The sequence below is a fragment of the Episyrphus balteatus genome, chromosome 2 (assembly GCF_945859705.1).
Source record: "Episyrphus balteatus chromosome 2, idEpiBalt1.1, whole genome shotgun sequence".
NCBI lineage: Eukaryota > Metazoa > Arthropoda > Insecta > Diptera > Syrphidae > Episyrphus > Episyrphus balteatus.
Window position 1 is genome coordinate 115,935,350 of NC_079135.1, and position 24,368 is coordinate 115,959,717.

General features: G+C 31.6%; 5 protein-coding genes across 7 annotated transcripts in view; 3 read left to right on the forward strand and 2 right to left on the reverse strand.

Annotated features, from left to right (window-relative positions):
- The window catches only part of LOC129909803 (ubiquitin carboxyl-terminal hydrolase 30 homolog), a 228,063-nt gene that overhangs the window by 199,457 nt on the left and 4,238 nt on the right, over nucleotides 1–24,368 (reverse strand). The gene's annotated exons all lie outside the window — the stretch shown is intronic.
- On the forward strand, nucleotides 357–1,547 carry LOC129909806 (protein FAM210A-like). Its single transcript, XM_055986902.1, has 3 exons — nucleotides 357–1,012; nucleotides 1,082–1,227; nucleotides 1,297–1,547. The coding sequence occupies exons 1-3, from the start codon at nucleotides 501–503 to the stop codon at nucleotides 1,443–1,445; spliced, it is 807 nt and encodes a 268-aa protein (XP_055842877.1). The 5' UTR covers nucleotides 357–500; the 3' UTR covers nucleotides 1,446–1,547.
- LOC129909802 (inositol polyphosphate 5-phosphatase OCRL) lies at nucleotides 4,555–12,248 on the forward strand. 3 transcript variants are annotated; one of them, XM_055986894.1, is made up of 13 exons: nucleotides 4,555–4,962; nucleotides 5,009–5,175; nucleotides 7,919–8,099; nucleotides 8,160–8,574; nucleotides 8,631–8,804; nucleotides 8,870–9,208; nucleotides 10,285–10,497; nucleotides 10,567–10,702; nucleotides 10,775–11,054; nucleotides 11,113–11,363; nucleotides 11,425–11,608; nucleotides 11,731–11,955; nucleotides 12,011–12,248. In XM_055986894.1, the coding sequence occupies exons 2-13, from the start codon at nucleotides 5,038–5,040 to the stop codon at nucleotides 12,169–12,171; spliced, it is 2,697 nt and encodes an 898-aa protein (XP_055842869.1). In that variant the 5' UTR covers nucleotides 4,555–4,962; nucleotides 5,009–5,037; the 3' UTR covers nucleotides 12,172–12,248. The 3 variants fall into 3 exon arrangements, with proteins under 3 accessions (XP_055842869.1, XP_055842870.1, XP_055842871.1); XM_055986895.1 differs by having other exon boundaries at nucleotides 5,014–5,175; XM_055986896.1 differs by having other exon boundaries at nucleotides 4,555–5,175; nucleotides 8,164–8,574.
- LOC129909801 (WD repeat-containing protein 6) lies at nucleotides 12,598–18,712 on the reverse strand. Its single transcript, XM_055986893.1, has 5 exons — nucleotides 18,542–18,712; nucleotides 18,325–18,479; nucleotides 18,022–18,259; nucleotides 17,677–17,964; nucleotides 12,598–15,061 (listed from the first exon to the last, which is right to left on the reverse strand). Exons 1-5 carry the CDS (start codon nucleotides 18,600–18,602, stop codon nucleotides 12,906–12,908), a joined length of 2,898 nt encoding a protein of 965 aa, XP_055842868.1. The 5' UTR covers nucleotides 18,603–18,712; the 3' UTR covers nucleotides 12,598–12,905.
- LOC129909804 (cell cycle checkpoint protein RAD17) lies at nucleotides 19,533–23,723 on the forward strand. Its single transcript, XM_055986900.1, has 7 exons — nucleotides 19,533–19,648; nucleotides 19,714–20,333; nucleotides 21,428–21,556; nucleotides 21,619–21,803; nucleotides 23,007–23,150; nucleotides 23,216–23,516; nucleotides 23,581–23,723. The coding sequence occupies exons 1-7, from the start codon at nucleotides 19,634–19,636 to the stop codon at nucleotides 23,684–23,686; spliced, it is 1,500 nt and encodes a 499-aa protein (XP_055842875.1). The 5' UTR covers nucleotides 19,533–19,633; the 3' UTR covers nucleotides 23,687–23,723.

Sequence of the window (24,368 nt, forward strand, 5' to 3'; positions counted from 1 at the left end):
TTCTACATTTGACTTCATGGACTGCTTGTCAAATTGTTGGGTGGTTGTTTTAACTTTTTTTTGTGAAGGAAATTATATTTATTTACAAAAAAAATTCAATAAAGTATTGTAAAAAATCACTAAAAGTGAATTTAAAAGATTGTGTTATTATTTTATTCATTATTTCGTATTACAAACACATGCAAAGCAAACGTCAAATCACTCCACTTGTCAAATTCTTCGTGAACAAATTCCAAAATTGCACGAAAAAGGAGTGATTCACTCCCATAATTTTGGAAAACGACATAAGTGTACTAAACTTTTTGAACACACTCTTGCACATGTTTTCTTCATAAGACGTCAGCTGTCAACTTTCCTTCAACATTTGACAAGTCACGAAACTTTCTCTCATTTTTGTTGGATGTGAAAAATGTAATAATTTTTTTTCTTTTCCAATTAAAAAAATAAAAATAAAGTTAAATAATCCATATATACATATATATTAACAAGCAAGACATTAAATGTCTGCTTTAAAATTATTATCCTTCACATCGAGCTGCCTGCTTCGAACAACTGTGCGGCAAACACAAAAATCCATCACACACAATCAAAAATCTTTCCTCCTACCGACTTCGACCGGCGTATCACTTTTCAACAAGAATTACACAAATTTATCTGCACCCGGGCAACATCTCCAATCAGCCTTAACCTTTCCACTAAATGGCGAATTGAAATTTTTACCTGTCACTGCTGTAAAACCATTTGAGCTGACAAAATATCATGCATCTAATAAATTCAGCACAAAAGCTTCAACTTCTTCGGATGCGGACAGCAAATCCGCCAAGACTACAGAACCAGAAGTCCCCTTGATAGATCCAAGAAATGCCGATGATTTAATTTTCGGTGAAGCTTCGAAATTGACTCAATTTCAGAAGTTTAAATTGATGTACAAGAAGTATTGGTATGTGCTTATTCCGGTGCATGTTGTTACTTCAATCAGTTGGATTGCTGGCTTTTATTATCTTTCAAAGAGGTTTGGGGTTATGAACTTTGTTTTATTAGCATCAGACTAATATGGGTTGGGTTTTTTTTTGTATTCTAGTGGAGTTGACATCCCATCGGCATTGCAGTACATTCATTTAAGTGAGACTATCATCGACAAGGTCAAAAACTCAAATATGGGACATTACGCAATTGCATATTTATGCTATAAGGTGATAACACCAATTCGTTATGCAGTTAGTTTAGGTAAATTAGAGTTGCAATCCTACATTAAATAGATTTCAATTATTATTTATAAAAATTTCATTTTTCTAGGCATGACAACAGTTTCTATTAAACGGCTTGTATTTGCCGGTTATATTAAGCCAATACCAACTAAAAAAGAATTTATACAAATGTATGAAAAACAAAAGGCTGATCGCGCCAAGCGCAAGGAAGATGAAGCCAAGGCGTCCAGGGAATAATCAACAACACCATTTTTATTTTGTTACATATTGTTGTTGTTTTTTTCTATAGACTATAAAGAATATTAATAATTACTATCCCACATGGTTATGGAATATGAATTATTTTATTATTCTTTTTTTTACAAAACAATTAATTAAATTCTAGGAATTGTAAATATTATGCTTTTATAATGCAACTGCACTTGTTGCTTGTATTTGGTATTTAAGTATTTCACCATTTATTGTATATTCAGTTATATTGAAGAACTGAGTATAGAAATGTTATGACCCGACTTGCTTGGACATAAACTATCATTTTTGATCTTTGTTACTATAAATTCATACCTCTTGTTCTAATAAAATCTGCATCATTTTGCTCTTCTGTTTACTGATACATTGTAGATTGTAATTAAGGTTAGAGGTTAATATCCAATAGTGTGCTTACATCAGGGGCGCCCAACCTTTTGTATTGCAATTAGTTGACTATATTAAATATTTCTCTCTCTGGGCTCTATTTTTTTTTACTTTCAAATAGCACGATTTCAATGCATGTACTGGCTTTTATCTCTTATTGCAAAACTTCATTAGAATAAAATATTTAAGCTTTCTTTAAAAAAAAAACTCATAATTTACAACATTTTTTCAAAATCAGCTCGTAACAGTTGTTGTTAGAATTATTCTATTTTTTGTAATCTGGGTTTCGTTTGTTAAACTTTTAGCTCATCCTTTAATTTTGTAAGACCTTTTTGTTAAGACTTCCAGTCTCAGAATTTAAGTTCATTAGGTTTGCGTTCCGTGTCAATTCTTGACACTACGCTAATTTTTCTAAGCAAAAGCTTAAAGATGCTAAATTGCTAACATTTTCTTAAAATATCGAGTGATAATAATTAAGATTAATTCTTCCCTACTAACAATTTTGCTTCTATAATGCTTTACAGAAGCAACAATTGCATCTGTAAAGCTTTATAGAACCAAAATTGTTTGTCGGGTTTGGCCCTTTTGTAACGGGGCAGAGGGTTGAAGACCTGCAATTAGGAAGTAAGGAATAAAAGCAATGAAACCTGGTACTGGGATTCCGTTACAACGGGAAAAGGTGGAAAATAGAATGAGTTTGTGAAAGGAATACTTAATATTTTCCATTAATTTTGCACCCGATTTTGAGTTAAACAAAGATAAGTTCTCACCGTCACCTTTAGCTTGTTAATTTGTGGAACGTTACCATATTCAGCCCTATTGTGAGTTTCACGTGAACAAGATTCCACCCGGAAAAATTGAATTTCACTTTTCCCCTATTGTGAGTTCCGGGCGAAAAGTTGTTCACGTTCGGACATCTCTATGTATTTTCAACTTATTTTTTCAGGTAGGTAATTTGCGAGGTATTTGACAGAGTTCTTCTCTCACTAAAATTTTGCTACCGAACAAGAAACTAGTTTAGCGGAAAATGTAAATTCCCTTCGGGTGAAACTCGTGATAACTTTTTAAAATTCCTGGCGAACAAAAATATTCGTTTGCGCACGGCAAAAATAGACTCGTGAAAAGTTCCCATTAGTTGCGACAGATAAAAAATGTACCTGTAGTGTAATTTTCTGGCTGAATTTGCGATAAATTTCATAAATAATCATTAGCTTGGCTAAATTTTCGAGATAATTTTGAATGAAAGTTTAAATTTAGCTCGATCTGCTTTAATGCATAGTCCTGTTCACTGTAAACCAAAAGTTGTTTCGAGAATTTGGTCCGCAGACATCTACATATCTGCCGCCGAATGTAAGAAAAAAAAATGTTTGGATTCATTTAAATTAGCAAAACAATACTGAAAAAAGTTTCTTTTTCAATACAAACTAAAGAATTGTATCTGTTTCTTTATATCTGAGGTGAAATTTTATCAAATCATATTGAATTGAAAATTTTCCGATCAAGCCTAGTACAGGAATTGATCTAAGTGTTAGCACTGTTAGCTCTCATACAAAATCAAATTTCCACCGAATGCGGTGCAGTTCCAGCTCGGAAAAAAATGTGAGGAAAAATGAAGAAAAAAACTTTTTTCGTTAAAATTTATTGTGATCACCGTACTATAGGCTTCAGCAAATAAGATTGTTCTAAGAAATTTTTAAAAGTGGTTCGCGGGTACAGTGCGGGCAACTTCATTGCTCTTGCTGGTGAAGCTACGGTACGGTAACGATATAAAGAAATTAAAGGCTTGGCCACACCGGAGGGTATGCGGTAGAGGTACGGGTAGCGGTAACGATATTTGTATGAAAAAAATTCCACATCTGAACGTTGGAATTTTTTTCATACAAGTACCGTTACCTCTACCCGTACCGCTACCGGTATAGCGGTAACGATATTTGTACTAAAAAAATTCCACACCTGAACGTTGATGTGTCAGTTTGGAATTTTTTTCATACAAGTACCCTCACCGCTACCCGTACCTCTACCGCATACCCTCCAGTGTGGCCAAGCCTTAAAGGCTTGGCCACACCGGAGGGTACGCGGTAGAGGTACAGGTAACGGTACGGGTATTTGTATGGAAAAAATTCCAAACTGACACATCAACGTTCGGGTGTGGAATTTTTTTAATACAAATATCGTTGCCGCTACCCGTACCGCTACCGCGTACCCTCCGGTGTGGCCAAGCCTTAACACAACGGAAAGGTATGCAATTGCGGTACGGGTAATTTTATGAAAAAAAATTCCAAACCGGAACTTCAATGTTCAATGTGTTCCTTGCTTAGAGGAGCTACAATACAAAGGGGTATATACTTTATAAAACACTACGTACTCCTGAAACTGTAAATGCAGATTCACACACTGGTGGCGGCATACCACGGTATTGATATACAATTTTTTACCGTTCCCCATACCGCTACCATTCACCATTCCAGTGTTTGGGCTATTAAAAAATATCTACCAAAACCGCTTGGAGTATGCATTCATCAGTGTATGCACCTAAACAACGGTGTCTTCAACGTTTTTTGCTTTTGGTTTCGTAAGTTTGGAAAATCCTTCCCCGTTGATTTCGCGCGGTACCTTACCGGTAATACTCAAAACCGCATCATTTTGTTTGAGGATTAACAATTTCTATATCACCCTGTTGAATTGACATTTCTTCATTCTGTCCGCTGCTGTCACTTTTTTTCAGAAGTAGACGCGGGGACGGCGGCATATTCATAATTTTAAATTTTTTTCTCTACTAAAATCTAGCTAAAAATTTTAAATAAAAATAAATGATAATTCCGACATGAGTGACCTAACTTCTGGTTCTCCGAACAGCTGTCGATTACCACAAAGAACTCTCAGAAAGAAGACACTTTTATATCTACTGTAAATAAACTGATAAAAAAGTGTAGTATATAGAAAACGTCTTATGGGCGGCTCCAGACTTAAAACCGTAATCAGAGAAAAAAAAATTGAAAACAAAAGAAAATATTTATAAAAATATCGTTGTTGGATTTCCTGTATCTATCTACAAATATTCCGCATTCTGGAATCGATCGTTGACGTTCATGAAAAACGAAATAAAAAAAATTTATAGATTGTGAGTAAAAAAACTATATTGACCTTGGAAATAAACCAACAAACAGTTTAGAGACGGTGTCATCATTTTTGTTGAATGGATCTAGTAAATAATATTGGCAAAACTATGATGACGAATATTCCAACAATTTCTGCATCAGTAAACATGGATAAATATGAAAATGATCTTCAGATTATTCAACAAAAGTTTAATCAAAGAGAAATAGTTTCAACGGTAAGTAAAATAGTCATAATATTTATTTTATTGATTCGTCACAATAATTGTTTTTTAATGTATGTTGTGGTTTATAATACAACAAAGCATTGTTGTCTTTGGACTTCGGTTTTGGTTTTCATAATAGTTTGAGAGATTGTGAATCTTTGTTTACTTCAAGTGGAAATCTAGATGGAAGGTTGAGTTGTAGTCATTTGTTTATTTTCTTTGATCAATTTAATTAGGGACTACGTAAACTCTGAAAAGACTCGGTTAATGAACCTGCAAATATGATAACAAGAATTATTGTACTTGGGCCACAAAGTCTACGCGTTGTAATGACATGTTAAAAAAAAAAAAAAAACAATTGAGGTTCATATCATTAAATTTTAGCGTCATGCAATCCTTGTTTCAATTATTTTTATATTCGGCATAACATTATATTATTATTGTAATTTCATTGTAATTAACCCATTAATAAGCCTGTTTTTAGCTATATGTGTGTTCAACGAAGTTGGTCTGTATTTTTCCTAACAGAAAAATACAGAGTTTTGCTATTTATTGAGGTATTTCTGTTCTGAACTGATCTAGTTTACTGCTTGCAACAGTTAAGAACCAGGATTTTCTGTTCTTTCTTTTAAGTCAGTACAGATAAAAACAGATATGTAAATAGTGTAAAATATATTTGTTGTTGTTTTCTGTTCTATTTTTTTCTCATCTATTTCCTCGTTGAAAAAGACTTACATAATAATACCTAGACTTGAACAATGAATTTAATTCAGGACTAGAGTTTCATGATAAATGATACACAAATATTTAAAAAATATTGACAAAGGGAATAAATTTGATTTTAAATGATCCATATAACATTTTACATAATATAAAACAAAATCATTTAGACATGGATATCTGCCGTCTGCCGAATTGACTATTTATGTTTATACAGTATAAAGAGTTTACTCAACTAATTACCGGGTTACCACAAAACCACGGCTTTTATCGTGGAAGCTCCCTCGATTTTGTGTATGTTATTAGAATTTTGTGTTTAAGGAGTTTTAAAACTTTTTAATGATGTTCTTATAAACAAAAGTTTTTCATTTTCTCCTTAAAATGTATGCATATCATACGTTTGAGATATAAATACAATACAATATTTGGACTAATAATAATTAATAACGGCTAATATTCCACATATTGACTTGTTTTCGAGGGTTCCACATTAAGAATTCGAAATCTTTATTTCTGGCTTCAAATTTGAGGTCAGCACCCCTAAAACGTTCAGAAAAATATATTTTTGTTCTTGTGTCAAAAATGTAGTTGACCAGTGTTATTTTATTTCAAAATTCTTTGAAGTTAAAAATCAGTCAATGTTATAACTAGCATAGTATCTACACTAGAAGTATGTCATCGGTTAATTGGCACCTGTTCACTTAACATAAAAACGATTTCCAAAATTGGTAAAAAACACAAAATTTTAATATATTTGTTAGGAGTTTAAAAGTGGATTTATCTGTTTTTTTCCTTTAAACCGACACGATATATAATTTTTTTAGAAACAATTTCAAAAAAAGACTTAGCCCTGATTTTTCAATCGTCAGTTAGACTATCATAGGAATAAATGTCAATATAAAAAAAACTTTTATTCCTAGGAATAAGCTCTATCTGAGGTTTATCTGACTATTGAAAAATTGGCCCTTAATCAAATAAATTTTTCATTGAAAAATTGAAATTTAAAAAGACGGTTCAAATCGTGTGTAATAGTATCACAACAAAAACATAACTGTTAAAAAAAATCCAAGTCCTCCTATGTCAAAATTATGCTGGCACAAAAAGTACTGAGATGTAAAGTGTACCAAGTTCTAACACTTGGTTATAAATTTAAATAAAATCACTTAAATTTTGATTGTTCTCTTGACAATTTTTCTTTTAATTATCGATTTTAAAAGTTATTTGAAAAATTGCCAAGTTAACAATTATTGGAAAACCCCAAAATGTTAAAAGGGATCTGTACCAGATTTGGGAACATTTCGTGTCCTGTTTATTTTGGTAAAACAATTCTAACCGAAAGTGAGGTCATCAGTATTTTTAATGGTGAAGAAAATTCTGATAAAATCGATTGGTCAGATACATAACTGTCGCCAAAGCATTAAGAAGGCAGCTAATAAATGAATTTAACTAATTTAAAGGAAACTACAATATGCAGCTAATTCTATCATTATTTTCTATGAAAGAATGCCTCAACAATCATAGACGTCCCATCAGGTCATTTTCGTAGGTTTAAATTTTCGTTGAATTTTAAGTTGAAAACAAAACAGTTACATTACATAGCATTACATTACACTGACGCCATATTTAAAGCCGTGTTTTTTTTTTTGTAATTCAGTACTTAGTTCAGTAAAATTTTGCACGGTAAACAACAACAAATGATTGCTAAGGATAAACAAAAGGTTTTTAATTGTTGGCTTACGGATAAAATTTATTTCCAAATTTATACATTTTTGACCCTTCAACAATTAAGGATTATTAATAATGAATAAAAGTAATCCTTTGTTGTTGTTTACAGGATAAAATTTTTACTTAGTAAAATATTGCGTACCAATAAAACACGGCTTAAAACAATAAAACAGCTTCAAAAATTGTCAAAAATACGTTTCTATTTTTGCATTTTTGTATACATATTTAAATGGTTTTTCACAAACCGTTAGAGCTCGCGATATATTTTCACTAATTATTAACGTACTAAATACAACTTTGATTTTTTCAGCGATTCGAAGCATATCAAATTGTCGGAGGCGAACACACAAATCGTTTATTAGCACTTGTCCAATCAACCGGCACCCATGCTATTTTCTCTTTCAACGTTACTCGGCTTCCACCAGAAACTATATCCGATTTGGCAATTGATAAGATATTCCCATTAACCGAAACTTTTGAATTGGAACCAGGTGTATTTATATTTTTTTCAACCAAATTAAGCATTTGTATTAAAGAATAATTTCTATTAGGTAGAAAGGACGCTCAATTTCCTTTACAATTTACCATCAAATCATTTGAAGAAAAACCATCAGTATATTATTACTATCCACTAACCAGCAGCAATGGAGTCAATGACTTTGGCAATTTCCAAAAAGCTGTTCTGCGAGCAAAGCAATCTTTTGTGGATATGCAACATAGAAAAGTTGTCCAGCAACAACAACAACAATTGCGTAGTGCAACGCCAGGTGTTGATAATGGAATCGTGATTAGTCCAATAGAAATCAGTTTTAAATGGTTGAGCGCATATCAGAAACAAGAGGCAGATATGACTGCCATTGATAGAGGCATTGCCGATGGAACAAAACCACTAAAACGGGGCGAGACAAAATTTCAAGATGAACTTAAGAAACGGGAGAAAGACTTTATTATTTATAAAAATTATCGGTAAGTTTTTTGTTTAATCCACTTTTTCAATAAAAATATATCTCCTTGATTTCTAGAATTTATTGTGCAACCTGGAATGTTAACGGTCAGTCATGTCAAACGAGTGATTTAGACCTATGGCTATCAACATCCGAAGAGCCACCAGATATTTATGTTATTGCTTTGCAGGAATTGGATTTGTCTGCTAGAGCGATTACATTTAGTGAAAGTAATCCTCATCCTGTTTGGAAGTAAGTTCTATTTTTTTTTTTTGTTCTATAAAGAACTTGTTATGAACTTTATGATATTTTTACAGCCGTAAATTCATGGAAGCTCTTCATAAAAAAGCTAGTTACGAACAATTGACGTGTGTACGTCTGGTCGGCATGATGCTTACAATTTTCGTCCGAAAAGAACTTCGCCCAAGTGTTGTACGTTGCAGCACCCAAACAGTCGGTACCGGAATTATTTCCTTGGGCAATAAGGGAGGCGTGGCTGTAAGTGTGACATTTAATGACGCAAATTTGTGCTTTGTCAACTCACACTTGGCTGCTCATATGCATGAAGTAACTGCAAGAAATCAAGGCTATGAAGCTATTAATAAGAAATGCATTTTCAATGATAGTTCTGGTCGCAGGAGTATTTCACAACATGAGTGAGTATTATTAAAAACAATTTAGTTTTGGTTTAAGTTCAATAGAAATAAATTACAATTGATACCATGCTAGTAGTAAAGTAGGATATTCAACAGGATTGACAATGACAAATTCACCAGTCCACCACCACTAGTGGACCTGTTGCTACGACAGACTTTATGTCGTTTATCAAGAAGCTTTTGTTCCTAGTTACTTAAGTTGAAAATTATTCAACGTTTCCATGACTATGGAAAGAAAGAACGTAAGGACGTAAGTTTGAGGGTGAGGAAGATTCACCAACTATTAGTGACAGGCTAGAAAAATGCTGTTTTCCCTTCACTCGAGAAGAGAACAGTAGAATAGGATAGATGAAAAAGCTTACGTAATGGTTGTCAACAGTGTGGACGATTACCTTTTCAGAACGATCGTAAGATAGGGGGGGACCATATCTGGGCTTGCAGATTTTTGTATGTCAAGATCCATGAATACTCTTGGTACTGTATGAATTCGAAATAAGTACTATAAAACATAGAAGGAAAGCTTTCTGCTAACAAAAGAATGTTATTAAGGACGAGTGATGTAGTCTTTCGAATATTTTTTACAAATGGCCAACATTTTTTACTCATTTTGCGTGATTGCAATATTTTTTGCTTTCATTCTTGATCATGGTTCTTCGAATACTGGCGTTGATGATCTTTTTAGTTTGCTTAAACTTTTTCCGGTTTTCCTCATTGAACTTTGTATCATCGGAATCTTATCTCTTTAACCCTGATTACGTATTTAAAATATCGTCTATGACAAACTCATTCTTGGATTTGAAATTAAAAGCTAATTTATATGAATTTTCAGGGACTTATTGAACCAGATCAAGCGCAGATGTGTATCAAATAAAACTTATTTCCTATTTACTTAAACTTAAACCTATTCCTTTAGTATTTTTGTGTGTAAATAATCTCGTAATTATGAGCTCCTTAGCTATGAAACAAGTACCATTCGACCCACTACGTTTTATGTATGAAAATCTCTGTTTAAAAACGATTTCCCAAAAGAAAAAATTTCGTTATCAAAACATTTAATTATAATTATTTTCCTTTAGTCACATATTCTGGATTGGTGATTTGAACTATCGAATCAGTGAAATTCCTGGCTTACGACATGACTATTCGAAGAACTATAAAGCACTTTTACAATTTGATCAACTATTGATGGAAATGCGTAAGCTTAATGTTTTCCATGGCTATATGGAAGGTGATATCAAATTTAATCCAACGTATAAATATGATGTTGGTACGGATAATTTTGATTCAAGGTAAATTGTTTAAAAAAATTATTATTGTTTAATACTTGTACTTATTCTGATTGTTTTTTTTTTTTTTAGTGAAAAACTTCGAGCACCCGCTTATTGTGATCGTGTGCTCTGGAAAGGTGAGGGTATAGAACAATTATCATATAACAGTGTCATGGAAATTAGACAGAGTGACCATAAACCAGTATACGCAGAGTTTTTAACAGCAGTAAGTTCATTGTTGATGAATTATTTTCCTCGATTGAATAAATATTCTAAAATTCTATTTTTTTTTTTTAAGATTAAAACTAAAGATCTTAAACTCTTTAAACGTGTCCATGAGGAAACACTCAAACGCGTCGATAAATATGAAAACGATAATCAACCCCAAATCACTGTTGAAAAGACAGAAATTGATTTCGATGAAGTTTCTTTCAATGAATTGATTTTCAGAGATTTTACAGTTGCAAATAATTGCCATCTACCCGTTGAATTCTCTTTCAAACAAACACATGAGAATGACAAGAAAATATGCGAAAGATGGTTAGATGTTGAGCCGAAATCGGGAAGTTTAATTACTGGTATGAATTGATATCTTATATTTTTGTCTTCGTTTTTAATTTGCTTTCCTGTTTAAAGGTTCAAGCATAAGTATTCGAATAAAGTTTCTAGCCAATTCCGATAATATAGCTGCGTTTTCTCAAAAACTTAAATCTTCTAAGAAAAAGGAAATATTTGATATATTGGTGCTTCATGTTAAAGATGGTCATGATGTTTTCATATCAATTGTGGGCTTATACAGACCCAGTTGCTTTGGTTTGTCAGTGGAGACATTATGTCAAACAAGTCGTCCCATATGCGAGTATGTACTTGAAGAATTAAATGAATTGGTAAGGCATATTTCTGATTGACAAAATCAATGTGAAAATAAATAAATTTTAATTTTTAAAGGCAAAAATCGATGGAGATAAATTCAAAGTTAGCATGCCAAGAGAATTCTTCCTGCTTATTGATTATCTCTATAAAAGTGGAACAAAAACCGAAGGTCTCTTTTCACTGAGTCGGAAATATGCAAATAGCGAACAAATTAATCTCATTCGAGATTGGCTTGATAGTTGGTCAAATGAGGAATTTCGTAAGTTCCTTTTATTTAATTTTAATGTAGAAATGAAGACCTTTGCTTTTGAATTCATTTAGATTAAGACAAGCAAAAAATAATGTCATTTTGTTTTAAATCCTTATATTATTCCTTTATAGCTGGAAATCCTTATACGGCAGCAGAAGCATTACTTTGCCTACTAGAATCTCCAAAAGAACCCCTTTTGAAGCCATGTGCCGGGCAACTTCTAAGAACTACAACTTTGGAAGAAGCCATGGATCTCATAACACGTTTAAGTCCACCAAGACGTAATATGTTTTTACATTTGTGTCTATTTTTAAGAGAGGGAATTGGTAATAAATATTACAATATCGATGAAATAGGTAAGTTAAATTAAATAATATCAAACAAAAATTTAATTCATTTTGAATTTAACAGCTACATTATTTGGAGATATTCTATTGAAAAAGAAATCAGATGTTGTTGAAGGATTCCAAGATGGTCGTTGTCGTTTATTAATGTTGAGGTTTTTGCATTCAGATTTAGGTATTTTTACACGAATAACGAATACCATTATATCTGATTCGGAGGATAAGTAAAAATGTTATTCTCCAAAACATTGTATTTATTTAAATTTACCATTAGATTTAAGTTATAAAATGTTTATTAAAAAATAATTCACTGTTATGTATACAAAATATTTTTTGTTTTTTTTTTTTTTAATTTTTGTTGTGAAAAATTTAAGTGCTGTCATATCATAATAATGTATCTCACTGTTAGCTCGTTATTAGCTGAAGAATAAATTTATTGACGAAGAGCAAGATAAATATAAAAAATAAAAACGCTTGTAAATTTTGATTTTAGTAAACAAAAAATTGTTTTTTTTTTTTATTTAACTCTAATGGGAACCTTGTTATTTCCTCATAAAGTAATTTCTGGTGAGAGAGCTATTTTGAATTAATTGTTTAGATTATATTTGAAATTCCTAGATTTTTAATATTTAAGAGTTTTGCACCTGCTATTTTAAACTACATATTTTTTTTTCTTAACCGTAAAAAAAAAATTTATTTTCATTATTATCTATCATTAATTTATCTACACAAGAAGAAACTGAGCTCGTCGGTGATCACATTTTTTGTACTTATAAAGACGCTGGTGAAACTTCTGAGCGATAGGTATTACTTAAGCTCCTATTGAGACAGACAAGCGACGATTTACTTACGTTGTGAAATAAAAAAAATATAAGGTAATTAATGATAAAAATTGTATCAATTTCAACAAAAAAATTGGTATTTTATTTCTTAAGAATAAGATCACAATTTGATTAATTTTTTTAAATCACTTGTAATCCACACCCATAAATAAATGCCAATAAATTATCACTTTCTCCAATTAATTCAATTCCTTTAACATCAGCAACACAAGACAGTGTTTCCCAATCCGAATTGAATGTTTCCAAGTTAACTTTTCTCACAACTTGGTCTACACTGCTTGAGTAAAAATATTCTATGCAAGGTGTAAATTTAACAGCAGTCACTTGGGCAGTATGTAAATAATTCATTCGCTTTAACGTTAGCACTTTAAATTCACCTGAATTATGATGAATTTTTGAATGAACAACATTTTGATCATCGCCACCAGTAATGAGATGATATTCACAATCATTTACAATTCGAACATCAAAACCATTTACACCACTCTCGTGATGGGAAATTTTAAAATCAACCTCGAAATTGTCCATATTCCAAAAACATACTAAACCATCTGTTGCTATGGAAAGAAGATAATCGCCTGCTATCCGAACGTGCAAAATACATTTTCCATAAAACACTTCTGAAACTTCAGATATGATTGAGTTTTCCATTTTAAATTGGCGCACGTATCCATCCGAACAACCTACAAATATTTTAAACGAATACTCATTTTCCTGGAGGACGTCAATAGACATAACACGTGTCTCAGGATCACAACGGATGTCTTGTGATCTAGTTTCTTTCTGGATTGTATAGTCAATTATCTCTTCAAAGATGTCAGAGTCTTCTTGGAATGCAGTGACACATATCTGAGCCCGGCCACCACAGGAAAATATTATATGCCTCCCTGGAGTTGCATTCCATATCACACACAATCCACGAATACTAGAAATATGCGAATGAATTGCATGCAATTGTGTCAAATTTCTACTTCTGGTATTCAAATGAGATATTTTTAAAATATTATCATCTCCAGCAGATACCAGGAACAATTTGCTACTTTGAAAGCAACTTAAAACATTGCAGGGTTTAACGTGCCATTTATTTTTTGGTATCGCCAATTCTAATGCCGATTTGTTGAAAACTGTCTTTTGATGAATTAGAACTTGTTTATTCTTAATGAAAACCATGTGAACAATATTCTTGGGTAAATCAATATGCAAATCCCAGCAACGATGACCTCCTCCACAGGGTATCTCGAAATGTGTATCGATTTCACGTGACCATAGCACAAAATGGTTATCATTGAATCCGAAAAGTAATTCATTATCGTCGTCAGTTGAGGTAATTATTTTCTCTACCCAAGCGATTGGAATTATTTCTCGGGATACAACTGAAATAACTCTCTCTTTCTTATTCAACTTAATTGTTTTAACGGCATAATCATGTCCAGTTGTTTTCAATATACATGACGAATTGTCATCTCGAATAAGAGTAATAGTTGTGCAACCTAGATGTCCATGAAGACGTTTAATAGTGTCGCATGGTTTTGAACTTTCATTGCCTTCAAATATAGAAAATAGCATAAGACTTCCCTGTCGATTACTGATAATCAAATACTCTGAATCTATTCTACAAGCCGATGTAATCCATCGCTCTTTGCATTGTGGCAAATCTATCAACAAAGAATCTTCGAAATTATGTGATGTAATCAACTTGCAATTACCCGATTCATCAGATATCAGGAATTCACTTGAAGAGAGGAATATAAAAGATCTTATGACACCTGGGAGAACGTTTCCTTCAAAAAGCTTTTCAAATGTTAATGGATTTTCAATAAATTTGTATAGAGTAACTTTTTGATAGCCAGCAATTACAAACATACCCTTATAGACTTCCAGTACTGTGCACTTAGATGGAACAAATGAATTCACAGGAACCCAATCACCATTGTTCAAGTCGTTGTTTCGATGCATCAAACGATTTTTGTTGGTGATTGCAATAAAGTTCTTTTCATCTAGATACTTTATTTTTGCAATATACTCATTCGAATCTAGCGACTTGCTATCTAGTGCAGATATCGAAGGTTCATTGTTTTTGAAACAGTCTTGTAGACCATAAGTCAAGATATTGCCACTTGATCCCGATGTGATGATTGTTTTAGTTGGATTATGATAGTCAAGAGTCCATATTGTAGCACCAAACTGTTGGCGGCGTTTAAATAGCAATTCACCATTGCGATTCCAAAGGCAGAAAAATGAGTCTTCACCTCCTGTTAAAACGTAGATTTCACCACCTAAATAAAATAAACAAATTTCACAGATAAAAGACAATTTGTGAAAAATGGAAGAAGATTTGTAATGTAGTGTAATCAGATTTGGACTTATAGCTGTTTGTTTTCGGTACTTTTGTGGCTTTTAGCTATGATAAAAGGGAAAATGGCAAGTAAAATCTAGCTTACATGTGGTGTCAATGGCTCAATGAGATTTCGTAATCTAGTCGCCGAAATCAAACATTATCATTTGGTGTGGAAAGGGGACAATGAAACTTTAAACCGCAGCTCGTGAAGCCATCAATACGCCTTTGGAGATAAGCATACCGAATTTCTTATCATCAACGTTTAATATAATGGTGTTGTTTTCGTAAGTAACTCTATTTTTTCCAAATTTCAACCGTTTTAAAAATAAATAAAAATATATTTATACTTGTCTCCTATTAGTCTAATGGTTTTCCGTTTTTTTTTTTTTTTTTTTTTTAATAAAAAAGGATTTTAATCATTTTCAGGGTTTTTTCCTAATTTTAAACTAGCATCAACTAATCACAAAAATGCGTTATTGAGTAGCATTTTTTTCTTATGAAGACCAATTTATTTTCTTTTTGCTAAAACTTAAAAAAAAAATAAGTTTTTTTGAACAAAAATGGTTGCAACGCTTTGACTAGGCTGTTGATAATTTAAAAGATCTCAAAAATGAAAAAATTGAAAAACCAAAAAAAAAAAAAACAACATACTTAAATTTCAAGCTTATTTTATGTTTTTTTTTATTTATAAAAGATTTTTATTAATAACGAAGAAAAAAATAATGAAAACTATTTTAATTTTAAGTATATTAAGTGTCGGTAAACATCGACCAAAATAAGCCGTGTTAGTAAGGGTACGACAGATCAAACTGATGAGCCTACTGTCGTACCTGGGCGAAACACTTTGGAGTTGAAGTCACTTGAACTTTAAAATTAGAATTTTATTAAGTTAAAAAAAAATTCAAAATACAAAATTCAATTTCTTTTAACAAAGCATTTTTTGAAAACAAAAAATTTAAAATCGTTAGAGCAGTTTTTTTAATAGTTTTTTTATTTAATTTTTTTTCAAAAGTTAAAAAAAATTAGTACGTCTTTAAAAAGGAAATATTAAATGATTCATAAAAAAAAAGTTTCAATAAAATTCATTGATCTGTTTTCAAAAAATTTAATTTTCAAAAAACAAAAAAAAAAAAATTAAAACAGTTAGATCCGTTTTTGAGAAAAAACAACCTTTTCCATTTTGGTCATATGACAAGTAGCGTTTCTTTCCCTCTAGTGAATTGCCAAAAACCCTTAACTACGAAGTTTGAAATGATTCCTTACAGCGGCTTAGGCTGCATCTTTAGATTGAGACAAACAGACAGAATTGCGAATAGTGATGGGTAGGACACGAATTTAAAATGAGTTTGTATGAGGTACTCATTTTTCGAAATGAGGTGGTACTTTGTCCCACCTCAAATGTCCCATGGGACAAACCAATTTTAGTGGACAATTTCAATTACAAAAAAAAAAAAAAAATAACACTAACAAACCTCCTTCAATTTACAACTCTTTCTTATTCTTCTTTTTCTTTTTTCCTTTCTTATCTTTTTTTTTTCTTTCTTTTATTTCTTTTTTTTCCTTTCTTTCTTTTCATTCTTCTCTTTTTCATATTTTTATTATTGGTTTCATTTTAGTACATTGTCGTAAAACGTCACGTCCTCCTCCTCATTACTTCTAATTTTCTCCCCTCAAAATACGTACCTACTTCAAATGTCCCATAACACAAAACCTCATACATTTATTTATTTTTCATTTTAAAACATTGGTACTCTTTACTCTTCATGCATTTCTTCATACATATACATTATGTACACACATTTCGTGGTGCGGTACATTCATGATTTTCCTTTTCCTCATACACTCAATTTCATTCCTCATCTGCTCATCATCATGAGAAGAGACAGAGAGAAATACGAATAAGTTTTTTTCTGGAGACGAAAGAGTAAAGAGATATTTTTTTTTGTTTTTGTGGTGAGGTGTGAGGTAATACATTTTTTTGCTTTGGGGTGATGGGACATTTCAGAGTGGTGTATGGGACATTTGTATTGCCTCATGTATGACGAACCCATCACTATGCGAAACCCACATTTTTGCATTATTATCTCATGTCTGATTATCTCGAGTTCGTTTTTTTCCGAATCTTTACTTGCCCTATCGTACAATGTACATACAAACAAGTAAAATGCGCCACGGAACAAGCGTACATATGAAATTTAAGATTTCTGCACCATTTTTATAAAATTTCCATTTCGGGAAACCATCATAAAATAATTTGAAAACATATTTAACTTGAAACTTTTTTAAAATTTTGCTACATATTTCAGTCAATGGGATAAAATCTGAAAAAAAGTATTTTTTGGTTTTGTAGGGCGTCCGCTATTTTGAAACTTTTCACACAGGATTTCAAGGACCTTTCTGATTGAATGGACACTAAGTCAGAAGTTGGACAAGTCAATTCACATCAAATCTTACAACTTGTTTTAGAACTAACAAAAAAATGAGACTACGATGCTAGTGTATAGAGATTAAAAATGTCATAATGCATAAAATATAATTGATCAAATAACTTACATTCGCGTATAATTTTGGCCTTAAACACCCTAGCAACATGGCTATATCCACTTTTTGGATTGATGATAGCATGTTTGCTATAATCACATCCTTCGCCAAGTAATACATCCCAGAAACGAACAGAACGATCGTCAGATGTTGTAACCAACAACTTTGCTTCCATGTCCATATCAATGGAAAATATTACACCGTTATGACATGGTCGTCGTTGAAGAAGTTTCGCCCTGTTTGGCGTTTTGTCGCATCTGACTGTTGGTTGCCAAATTAAGAGCTCACCAAAAGCATTACCTACAAAATAAATCTTTCATACTTTTAACAAAGTTATATTTGGGGATAAATATCTACCTCCAAGAATTAAAGAACTATCCCAACTCGATCCATAAATGTACGAACAATATAAAGTTGATTTATCGGTACATGAAATTTTGTCTATAATTTCACAAGATTGTGATTCATCGGAGTACTTCAAAAGAATAGCCACACTATGAGCTGTTACAAGTAAGAACGTTCCTTCGTCTTGCATAAGTTTGCCACTGCTAATCCAGTCAGATAGACATCCTCTGTAGAGAAGCTGAAAGCTTAACTAAAATACCATGATTTTGGATTAATGCAAGGATTTAAAGGATGCAAAAAGGGTGCATTACTTACATCATTTTGTTCAATGAATATGAATTCATTTTCACCATAAATTAGTAATTTATTGGTTGATTCTTCACTCTCAATTCCATGGACTTTTCCTTTAAGTTTAAATGGAAGAGTTGAAGTGCCGCATTTTGTGTACAAACGTATTTCATTGCCAACTCCTAGAAGAAGAAATATGATTTGATTCTTTATTGATTGGATGAATATAAAGGGACAATTTTACCAGCAAGGATATTGTTGTCATTTATTATTTTTAAAGCTATACTATCGCTTATTGTATTCATTTTTATTAAAATTTTTGTTTTTGTGTAGTTTTAATTTTTGTATTTTTGTGCTAGCATGGCCAACAAAAATTTAGTTGAGTTGAGTGACAGCTGATTGAGGCTGATTCACAGTAATCTTAAGGCTTAGTGTGTATTTGGTAGGTCCTGTTAACGAACGCAAAACGTTCTTGCAAAGACAGCGACAAAAACGCTAGAGCGTTTTTTTCATTAGCACTTTTCGTTTGGGAGGTGGCAAAGTACTACTAGTAGTTTACTAGCGATTTTCAATGGAACGCACTTTGAACGAATTCAATAAAAATCGTGTCTACTCGGGAAGAAGAGCATGAGTAGATGATAGTAATAAATTAACCAAAACATCTACTATTAGTAGACTACCACCTCCAATGGAACAGGGCTATTATAAACTCATTTTGTTGACAGCTTAATTGCTGTTTTCTATAGACTGGTACGCTGCTCGCGCTAAATTTTAGCTGAGATAAAATTCCCATACAAGTTATCGATAACTTGTATGGGATCCATTTTTCTCGGCTAAAAATTCCATTGAAAATCGCTGAAATGAAATGAAATGAAAAATGAAAAATACAAATAAAATCATAACAAATGCTGAATATTAAAAAAAACATCTTTTTATTTGCTTTTTGTATATGAAATTTGGCTGCCCGTCACGCGTTGCATTCTGTTTACTCATTCTTACTAGCGACGCATTCTGTTCAGCTCGGCAAAAATCGACTCATGAAAAGTCGGCATTATTTTTGTCATTCTTCAAAACTTACTAATTTTTTTTAGTGCAAACAGGCTATTAACTCGAAAATAAATTTATATTTCTACGAACACGCCCTTCACTTCATTGTAAATAGGTCACAAAGAGTAAGGAAAACAAAAAATAACTCGTACACAAATACATGTGTGGGAAAGAAAGAGTCAGATAGATACAACAATAAATGAACTGTCAAAAATTGTTTACTAGCTAGTAAAGTTGATAGTTTACCATTTCAATTTTCAAAAAACTATAAAAATTAATTAAAAAAGTTATGTCCACCAAAAGGGTAAATTACAAATATATTAAAAGATTATTTCTCAAAAATAAACCTTGTCATTTCCATAATTCCAGCCAAAATGGGTAAAATCAGTATTTTCCGAAGATCTCTCATCTTCAACAGATTCAGAAAATCCACCAAAGAAAACCCGTAGTTCCTCATCTTTATCCAATGAATCGACTTCTTTTAATTTCAAAACCCCTTCAGCAAACGACAGTGCCATTTCAAATAAAGAATCAAATAAAATTGAATCTCTTGTTCAGTCTGCCAACTGGATTGAATGTTTTGAACCCAAAACAATCGATGATCTTGCTGTTCATGCAAAAAAGATTCAAGAAGTTCAAGATTGGATGCAGCATTGTGATATTATGAAAAAGAAGAAATTCCCAGCTCAAATATGCCTAATTACTGGTCCAGCTGGTTCTGGCAAAACAGCAACTATCAAAGTTCTAGCTAAAATCATGAGATACCAAGTTGTTGAATGGATAAATCCCATTGACTCGGATAATATAACAACACTTGGTGATCAAGTAGACTCATATGCTCAATCCCAAGTGGAATTGTTCAAGAGTTTTCTATTTCGATCGTCACGTTATAAATCGGTTTTGGATAGTTGTGAAAAACGATTGATTCTTGTAGAAGATTTTCCCAATTGTTTTATTAAAGATTCAACTGGATTTAATGATGTTTTAGAGTAAGTGTTTTTTCGTACTTATATTTTTCTTATCTATTCATATTAGGGTGGGCAGAAAAATCTATTTGTTTTATTTTATACTCCAAAAAATGTATTGCTAGAAACCTCCAGAACATACTCAGCAAATATGAACTCTTAATATTGATAAGAAGATTCTCCGCTCCGCATTATTGCATTTTTATATCAATCTTATATTTAAAAAAATCATTTTTATCAATCAACTTTTTAGCAAATTTCTTTACATATTCTTGTAGAAAATTGAACGCTCTACAAAAAAAGCCTCATACACTTTTTCCTTTAGCCAACCGTATAAAAGATAATAGGGGTCCAAAGTTTGAGAAAATCATGAAAAATTCGTTTTTTGTTCTTTTTTGTAACAAATTAAAAAATTTTAATAATCAAACGTGCAATAAATAATATTCTTGTAGGAAACAGACTGCTGTACAAAAAAGGTCTAATGTACTTTTTTCATTAATCTAACCATTTGAAAGATATTTAAAAAAAAAATTAGAAAAGCATTTTTTACTTTTTAAAAACTTTCTAATTCACTGAAAAGTCATTATCAAATTAGTAAGATGTGCTTAAACGCTTAAATCGATTGTTTTAACCATTTAAAAGATATTTATATCCAAACTCTAAGGGCCACCAACTTCAATATTTTTTTGTGACCAGTATCTATTGGGATTTGGATACGAATGTCATCTAAACGGTTATAGCAATCGCTTTAATACTGAGGACTTTTTTGTAGAACTTTTAAGCCTCTACAACAAGAATCCATCTTACTAATTTGATAATAATGGCTTTTCAGTGAATTAGAAAATTTTGCCTAACGGTTAAGTTAAACGAAAAAATTGTATAAGGCCTACAAGAATATGTAAAGAAATTTGAGAAAAAGTCGATTGATAAAGAAATAGTAGATTGATGTTAAAATGGGAAATTGCGAAGCTGAGGATCTTCCCATTTTTATTAAGAGTTCATATTTGGTGATTATGTTCAAGAGGTCTCTAACAATAGATTTTACGTAGCATAAAATCAAAAACAAAATATTCGATTTTTTTGACCCACCCTAATTCATATATTATATTTCCTTTTAGAGACTATTTGAAATATGGAAAATCTGCTTTGGTATTCGTTGTGACCGATTCCAAAAGTAAGAAATTGAATATTAGTTATAATCTCTTTTCGGATGCTGTTAAGGCTCAATTCCATATTAACCATATAAGGTATAAAATAACTAGGTACCTACTAAATGATAATATTGAAGTTAATGTGAATTCTATTTTAGTTTCAATCCAGTTTCGACTACGTTAATGAAGAAGGCTCTTAAACGAATATGTACTCTGATGGGAGGTGAAAGTTTTAGAAAACTATATAGAGTACCATCGGTGGATTTGGTTGATTCCATTGGTATGGCTGCACAGGGTGACATGCGAAATGCCCTGATTAATCTACATTTCGGATCACTCAAAGGCAAGTATAAAATTGAACATATTCTTCTTAACAATATCTAAAAATAACCGAAAATTCATACCTGCCAAGTTATTCCAAAACAATTTGAAAAGTTGAAAGAGAAGGTTCAATCTTCCTTTCCGTCCCAAATCTAGTTCTGGTTGGGACTGGAATAACTTCTTGGCTGGAGAATTCATTAAATGTAGCCGAGCTAAATTTAGTTTGAGTGTTTTAGCTAGCTTTTTTAGCGAATTCATTTGTGTTTCTTCTTCATTTGTCTTCTCCGCACAAAAGATCGACATTTTTGTTGTTTTTTGTTCTAGTTGCATAGAAATCCCTATAAGTTCGTACTTTGTCCTGCTATCAAAAGTATGTTGCTGGAAGTATATTTTTCGACCAGAATATAACCTGCTTACCAATCTAAGTGTAAAAACCTCTAAAGATAATTTTAACACTATTTTCAAGAAAGTTGCAGTATGCTTCCTTTGCTCGAAAAATTCTCTCATCTGTTGGGGGGAGAGAATAAATCTGTGTTTTCCAATTTGGTCCTTATGTACTACAGGATGCAAAGCGTTCTCTCACATATTTAAAAACCTCTTGTCTGAGTTCTCTTTTCTTCCTTTTGACACTTTCCATTTTCATCTTATGTATACAAAGTACACATCCATACATCCCATCGCACTAAATTGCTATGATATCGGCACTTAAGCTATCCTTTACCTCCACAATTTGTCAATCTGTTTAGGGTCCGGATATTCCAAAGCTAGGGTGCTTTCATAATTGCATGGTTGCTTTGTTTACATGCGGTCATTTGCGATCAGACTAATGTCAGAAAAACTATTTGCGCATGTATTTTACTTTGAATTTATGAACACTTTTTCTGATTTGCGTCATTTGTCAAAAGTTTGAAGTTTTAATTCATCCTCTTCTCCAAAATAAACTAATTCTATCCTTTAAGAAAATAAACTTTTTTTTACATTTCTCTCAATGTTTACAAATTTTTTCCTATGTCAAGCAGTTAGCCTTGCAAGAGAAACCGCCAACGTAGAATTCTAGGTTCTTGTATGCCTCCAAAGACTATAGATCTTCGCAACTGATCTGTGAACATCAGAGCAGCCCATTCAATTTTTGCACCATTGAATTTTGTAAAAAACTAGCAGTCTCCAAAAATTGTTCTAAATAAAATAAAAAAGAATTGATTAAAAATTAAATTACAATCACCAGGTGCTCCAAATCTCAAAACTGATACTCTCAAAACATCTTCTCAATCGAAGACTAAAAGCAAAACTCAAAAGAAGCTCTCATCAGTTGGTCGTGATGAAACGATAACATTGATGCATGCTCTTGGCCGAGTTTTTAATCCAAAATGTAAGTTAATCATAAAATAATCAATTACTTCAAAGCAATGTATTACTTTTTAACTTTGATCTTAGATATCGATGGAACTAAACAATTACTACATTCACCTGAAGACATTGCCAGTGCATTTTCCACTGAACCAAAGAGTTTTACCAATTTTGTTCATACCAATTATCTTGGTCATTTTGCTGATATTGAAAATGTTTTAGCTGCATCTGATGCATTGAGTATTAGTGATAATGTTCTTTCCGAATACCGAGAAGATACTCTTGGATTGGTTGGATTAAATATTGCTATTCGTGGAGTTATGGTTTCAAATGAAAAACCAGTTACTGGATGGATGCCTGTTAGGGGTCCAAAACGAATAGAAATTGAGTGAGTTTTTACAAAATTTGTGTGGGGTTGAATATAAAATATTGTTTATACATTTTTTTTTTAGAAAATCAGCAGAGTTAAATTCATTAGGTCTGGATCAAATAATATCCGCCCAATTGTTGGCGTCTGACTATCGCAGTTACGTACGAATAATTCTAAATAAAAAATAATTGTAATTAAATGTATTTTGTTTTTATAATTTGTAAAGTTGTATTTATTTTGCACATCAATATTATATACTAAGTATTGTAGTTATTGATGTTCAGATTGAATTTGGGATAAATACTAATAAGAATAACACTTAAATTATCAATCATTTGTTTTTTTGTGGTTCTTTTTGTTTTTCGTTTGCTAATAATATAGAAATTTGAATATATTTATATATTTATTTGTTCATTAATAAATATTGACTGAAAGTTAATTTTCATTGCAATAGTACTAAATTCAAACAATCCTAAGCGCGCGCGATAACATTTTAATATGTTTCTCCTTTTTGTTTTTTAAATATTTTTAAATGTTTGTTTTAATATAAGAAATTTTCTTTTAAATATTGCGACTAGATAACAAAAAAACAAAAAATTAAATTCGAAACAAAAAAATACAATCTTAAAATCTACAAGTCCAAGAAATTCAAATATTGCGACTGAATTTGCATAGAAACAAACGCAATTAAATATCCCTGATTAGAAATAATTTCTTTTTAAACATTACATAACTCTCTTAATAAGCTCTTAATATAGGAAACAATTTTTTTTTTTAATAAACAATCATAAATGCTTTTTCTTATTTTTAAAATAAAATAAAGTGATTAACTGTTAATATATAATAATGTTGCTGTGTTTTTTAGTTTTT

Excerpts from the sequence above, each read along its gene's own strand:
- LOC129909806 (XM_055986902.1), top strand. The coding sequence starts at position 501 with ATGTCTGCTTTAAAATTATTATCCTTCACATCGAGCTGCCTGCTTCGA. Across the intron at positions 1,013-1,081 it reads TTTTATTATCTTTCAAAGAG|TGGAGTTGACATCCCATCGG; the intron begins GTTTGGGGTTAT and ends TTTGTATTCTAG. Across the intron at positions 1,228-1,296 it reads TCGTTATGCAGTTAGTTTAG|GCATGACAACAGTTTCTATT; the intron begins GTAAATTAGAGT and ends TCATTTTTCTAG.
- LOC129909802 (XM_055986894.1), top strand. The coding sequence starts at position 5,038 with ATGGATCTAGTAAATAATATTGGCAAAACTATGATGACGAATATTCCA. Across the intron at positions 11,055-11,112 it reads ATCGGGAAGTTTAATTACTG|GTTCAAGCATAAGTATTCGA; the intron begins GTATGAATTGAT and ends TCCTGTTTAAAG. Across the intron at positions 11,956-12,010 it reads TTACAATATCGATGAAATAG|CTACATTATTTGGAGATATT; the intron begins GTAAGTTAAATT and ends TGAATTTAACAG.
- LOC129909801 (XM_055986893.1), bottom strand. The coding sequence starts at position 18,602 with ATGAATACAATAAGCGATAGTATAGCTTTAAAAATAATAAATGACAAC. Across the intron at positions 18,260-18,324 it reads TATTCATTGAACAAAATGAT|TTAAGCTTTCAGCTTCTCTA; the intron begins GTAAGTAATGCA and ends ATGGTATTTTAG. Across the intron at positions 15,062-17,676 it reads GGCCAAAATTATACGCGAAT|GTGGTGAAATCTACGTTTTA; the intron begins GTAAGTTATTTG and ends TATTTTATTTAG.
- LOC129909804 (XM_055986900.1), top strand. Across the intron at positions 20,334-21,427 it reads GGATTTAATGATGTTTTAGA|AGACTATTTGAAATATGGAA; the intron begins GTAAGTGTTTTT and ends ATTTCCTTTTAG. Across the intron at positions 21,557-21,618 it reads TTCCATATTAACCATATAAG|TTTCAATCCAGTTTCGACTA; the intron begins GTATAAAATAAC and ends ATTCTATTTTAG.